Genomic DNA, 5000 nt, shown 5'->3' on the forward strand with positions numbered 1-5000 from the left:
AAAATAATTTTCAAGGAAATCATAAGTAGTTGTATGCTGTCAGAATTTTGAATTATTTGCAATTAAATACATTTTCATCCGTAATCAAGTTTCAGAATGGCGAAGTTGGTAAGTTCTCATTAGTAATTAGAATTTGAATTTGTCAGGTAATGAGTTCTAATTGGTATAAAAGTTAAAGTATAAAGTAAATAAGCTTTTATTATTAATCAGAATTTAGAATAGTATTGTAAAAAAATTATTGTCAGATTTTAAACAATGTTAAATTTGTAAAAGATTTTACGAGTGATCAGAATTTTTCAAGTTATGAAATAAGTTCTTATGAGTAACCACAATTTAAAATACATTTACCATGTTAAGTTATATAATAGAAACTTGTGCTAAGCAATAAGATGAGAAAATTATTAAACTTCCTGAAGGCTTGGAGAAATTAGAATAAAAATTTTTTGCCATGTTTTGATTATCGTTCTCCTATTTGACCATCAATAGCTGACCATCAGTGTGAAATTTGAATTTTGAATGCAAATGAAGCGAAAATTTTGAAGCTGTTGAAATGAAGTGTTTGCAAAGTGTATGTGTGTGTGGCATCAAACTAAATTAAGTGATGAGAAAAGTGGAGATACTTAGAGGTGGTAAAAAGATTACATGGGTGAATTCAAGATGGTTTGGACCTGTGGAAAGTACGGAGGATAAGAGGTTTCTAACTAGTGTATAATTTGGAATTGTTAGAATAAAGGAGAAGGGGAAGACATTGGGAAAAATGGGTAGATAGCGCGGAACAGGTATTATGGAACAAGATCCTCAGTACCAAGAAAGCGAAAGTGTGTGTGCAAGGTTGAGGTATATGTCTGGAAGTTTTACGTACTGATGCTGAGTTTGGTTGTCAATTATTTTTATTAAATATGTTAGATTTGAATTTATGGAATTGGGGTAGTATGGTCTTTTCCCGACATTCTAATAGCCAGGCCTTCTCCATCACGAAGCTCAATACTACACAGTATTCTAGAAGTTTTATTCCAGCTGTGAACAAGTTGGGGAATGATCTTCCTAATCGGGTAGTTGAATCAGTAGAATTTCAAAAGTTCAAACTTGCAGAACATGTTTTTATGTTGAACAGGCTGAGATAAGTCTTTTATAGTTTATATATGAAATATCCGTTTTAATGTTGTTAATGTTTTTACAGTATATTATTTTATTTTTTACTTCTTATATCATCTATTTATTTCCATATTTACTTTCCTCACTGGGCTATTTTTCTCTGTTGGAGCCCTTGTGGTTATATCATCTTGCTTTTCCAACTAGTCTTGTAGCTTAGCTAGTAATAATAACAACAACTACAACAACATTTATCACCAATATGCAAGATTGGATGATAAGATGGGAAGAGGAAACGGGGTTAATTAAGGCAAGAAAAGTGTGTATAGCTAAGGGTCAAGGGCTGCTAACAAGCCATTTCAGGTACATCCTACAGTCACTTTGTGAAATGAAGTAAGGGCAACACTTCACAAACCCCTGAATAAATTTGAGGTTGGTTACTGTCTATAGCATAAACCATTTTGTCATAACCTTTTAATAAATTGATTACTATAGATAGATTGAATGGATTTTATAAGGATTTCAAACAGTATTTCGTTAGATAGTCGGTCAGCTATAGACTGCCCTGTGCTTTTCTCTGAACGGGGGCTTTTATGACAATTCATAGGCCCCCTATTATTATTATTATTATTATTATTATTATTATTATTATTATTATTATTATTATTATTACAAGCAAGGCTAACCCTAGTTGGAAAAACAAGATGCTATAAGCCCAAGGACTCCAACAGGGAAAAATAGCCCAGTGAGGAAAGGAAACGAGCGAATAAATAAACTGCAATAGAAGAATAAACATTCGAAATAAGATATTTCAAGAACATTAACAACATTAAATTAGATCCTTCACACTCTGTATAAACTATAAAAGGTAAAAAAAAAAAAAAAAAAAAAAAACGAGAGTGCGAGAAATAAGATAAAACAGCATGCCCGAGTGTGCCCCCAAGCAAGAGAACTCTAATCCAAGACAGTGGAAGACCATGGTACAGAGGCTATGTCGCTATCCAAGACTATTATTATTATTATTATTATTATTATTATTATTATTATTATTATTAACTACTAAGCTACCTTAGTTGGAAAAGCTGGATGCTATAAGCCCAGGGGACCCCAACAGGGAAAATGGCCCAGTGTGGAAAGGAAACAAGGAAGAATGAAATATTTTAAGAACAGTAACAACATTAAAATAAATATTTCTTATATAAACTATAAATACTTTAACAAAACAAGAAGATAAATAGAATAGAATAGTGTACCCGAGTGTACCCTCAAACAAGAGATCTCTACCCCAAGACAATGGAAGACCACGGTACAGAGGCTATGGCGCTACCCATGACTAGAGAACAGTGGTTTGATTTTGGAGTGTCTTTCTCCTAGAAGAGCTGCTTATCATAGCCAGAGAGTCTCTTCTACCCTCACCAAAAGGAAAGTAAATCATGTGCTGCAATATTTACATTTGAGTGTAATTACTTTATATAATGTCAGCTGTTTGTGTGAAATGGTGCAGTTGGAAGCTATTCATTTATATTATGGCTGTTATTTAATTATTTTGTTTGATTTACACAAAACTACTTAATTCATTTGAAGAAGTATTCTGTTTGTCTCCGACTAGCCAAGTGTCATTTAAGCCGTCAAATCATATTATTATTATTATTACTAGCCAAGCTGCAACCCTATAGTAATATTTTTTAGTGAGGCAGATTTGTACCGACTCGCTCGGTAAAGTTTCCTGATCGATGATTGGTCGGAAGTATTCGGACAAAAATAATTCCGACCAATCAGCTATCAGGGAACTTCTCCGAGCTAAAAGGACACCCCTGATTTGTACCGACTCGCTCGGTAAAGTTTCCTGATCGATGATTGGTGGGAAGTATTCGGACAAAAATTCTTCCGACCAATCAGCTATCAGGAAACTTCTCCGAGCTAAAAGGACACCCCTGCGAGTCGGTGCAAATCTGCCTCGCTAAAAGAAATTGACTATTAGTTGGAAAAGCAAGATGCTATAAGCATAAAGGTTGATCACTTACCCTTCCAACCTCGTGCCAATGTCCGGCGTAGAGGGAATTTTTGTAGTTCCAGGCCGGGTCCACTGGAACGCAACCAGGATCATTTGACGTCATAGTAGGGCTAGATGACGCCATCGTCGCGAAACAAATGAACATCTGGAATGTTCGGATCAATAAAGTTTTTCTCTAAACTTTATACTCAGTTGAATTAAAGCAATAATTACTATAGTTTCATGATTTAAGTAATGTGGTGTTTGTTTATCTAATTTTATCCTGAAATTTCATTTCTCAAATCTAATGATTCAGCATGATAATTATGTACTGTGAATGCTCGTTTTAAAAACTGTCTTCAGTGAATTTGTATTTCAAAACATGATTGTCGTAATTTAATAGGCTAGTGATTAGTATGTGTACTCAGTTGAAATAGAGCAATAATTACAATAGTTACATGACTTAAGTAATTTCTATTAAATCTAATAATTCAGCATGATAATTATGCACTATAAATGCTCGTTTTAAAAACTGTCTTCAGTGAATTTGTATTTCAAAACATGATTGTTATGTCGTATTCTATTCGAATGTAAGGGGTTAGTCTTAGATGGTTTAAAGATATAAAGGCAGGTCATGAATGGCAGAGGCAAGGGATAGTAACATCTGCATGATAGGATAATTCCCTTGAGACTGACCTTATATATATATATATATATATATATATATATATATATATATATATATATATATATATATATATATATGTGTGTGTGTGTGTGTGTGTGTGTGTGTGTGTGTGTGATTTTTAATGAGAATATCCATTGCATTTCAGTTATTAACCTGCTTTGAAATATATTCATTTATATATATATATAAATATATATATATATATATATATATATATATATATATATATATATATATATATATATATATATATATATGTGTGTGTGTGTATATATACAGTATATATATATATGTAAAAATATATACAGTATATATATATATATATATATATATATATATATATATATATATATATATATATATATATATATATATATATATATATATATATATATTTATATATATATATAAATGAATATATTTCATTTATATATATATATATATATATATATATATATATATGTATATGTGTGTGTGTGTGTAATTTTTCACCATCGGCGCAAAAACACATTATCTTTCTGGCTCTATTTTGTCCTTAGTTGCTACGCACCTCAGCCGTCTAAGTGCCAGGTGCCGTGCTCACAGATGAAGTCAAAATAGTAAAATGATAACTGTTAAGGGAATTTTCCAATTACCTTTTAGTTGTTATTTGAACCTGTGCCCTTTGAATGACGTGGCGTATGACTCGAACATAATAATGCTTAAACACCCTTTGCTTATTTCTTCTACTTCTTTCAACGTTATTAGTCCCACTGTGTAGGAAGGTCGGCCGCTTATTATTATTATTATTATTATTATTATTATTATTATTATTATTATTATTATTATTATTATTAACTAAGCTGCAACCCTAGTTAGAAAAGCAGGATGCTATAAGCCCTAGTACTTCAACATGGAAAGTAGCGCAGGGAGGAAAGGAAATAAGGAAACTGATAGAGTAGTGTTCCTGGGTGTACTTTCAAGTAAAGGAACTCTACCACAAGACAGTGGAAGACCATGGTACAGAGGCAATGGCACTACCCAAGACTGGGGAACAATAGTTCGATTTTGGTGTCCTAGAAGAGCTGCTTACCATAGCTAAGAGTCTCCGCTGTTCTTACTAAGTGGAAAGTAGCCACTGAACTATTACAGTGTAGTAGTTAACCAATTTAAGTGAAGAAGAAATGAGTTTTTATTTATTTATTTTTTTTTTTTTTGTATAATGTAACTGCATATAAAGATACAAAA

At 32.0% G+C, this 5000-nt stretch overlaps 1 protein-coding gene across 1 annotated transcript in view; it reads right to left on the bottom strand.

Moving 5' to 3' along the window:
* LOC137657877 (uncharacterized) overlaps window positions 1-5000 on the bottom strand; it is a 32435-nt gene that overhangs the window by 27204 nt on the left and 231 nt on the right. Inside the window, exon 2 of the mRNA XM_068392485.1 lies at window positions 3117-3251. Within this exon, the coding sequence (XP_068248586.1) occupies window positions 3117-3251 (135 nt within the window). The remainder of the gene's footprint in view (window positions 1-3116; window positions 3252-5000) is intronic.

This window comes from Palaemon carinicauda, chromosome 18 (assembly GCF_036898095.1).
Source record: "Palaemon carinicauda isolate YSFRI2023 chromosome 18, ASM3689809v2, whole genome shotgun sequence".
Classification (NCBI taxonomy): Eukaryota; Metazoa; Arthropoda; class Malacostraca; order Decapoda; family Palaemonidae; genus Palaemon; species Palaemon carinicauda.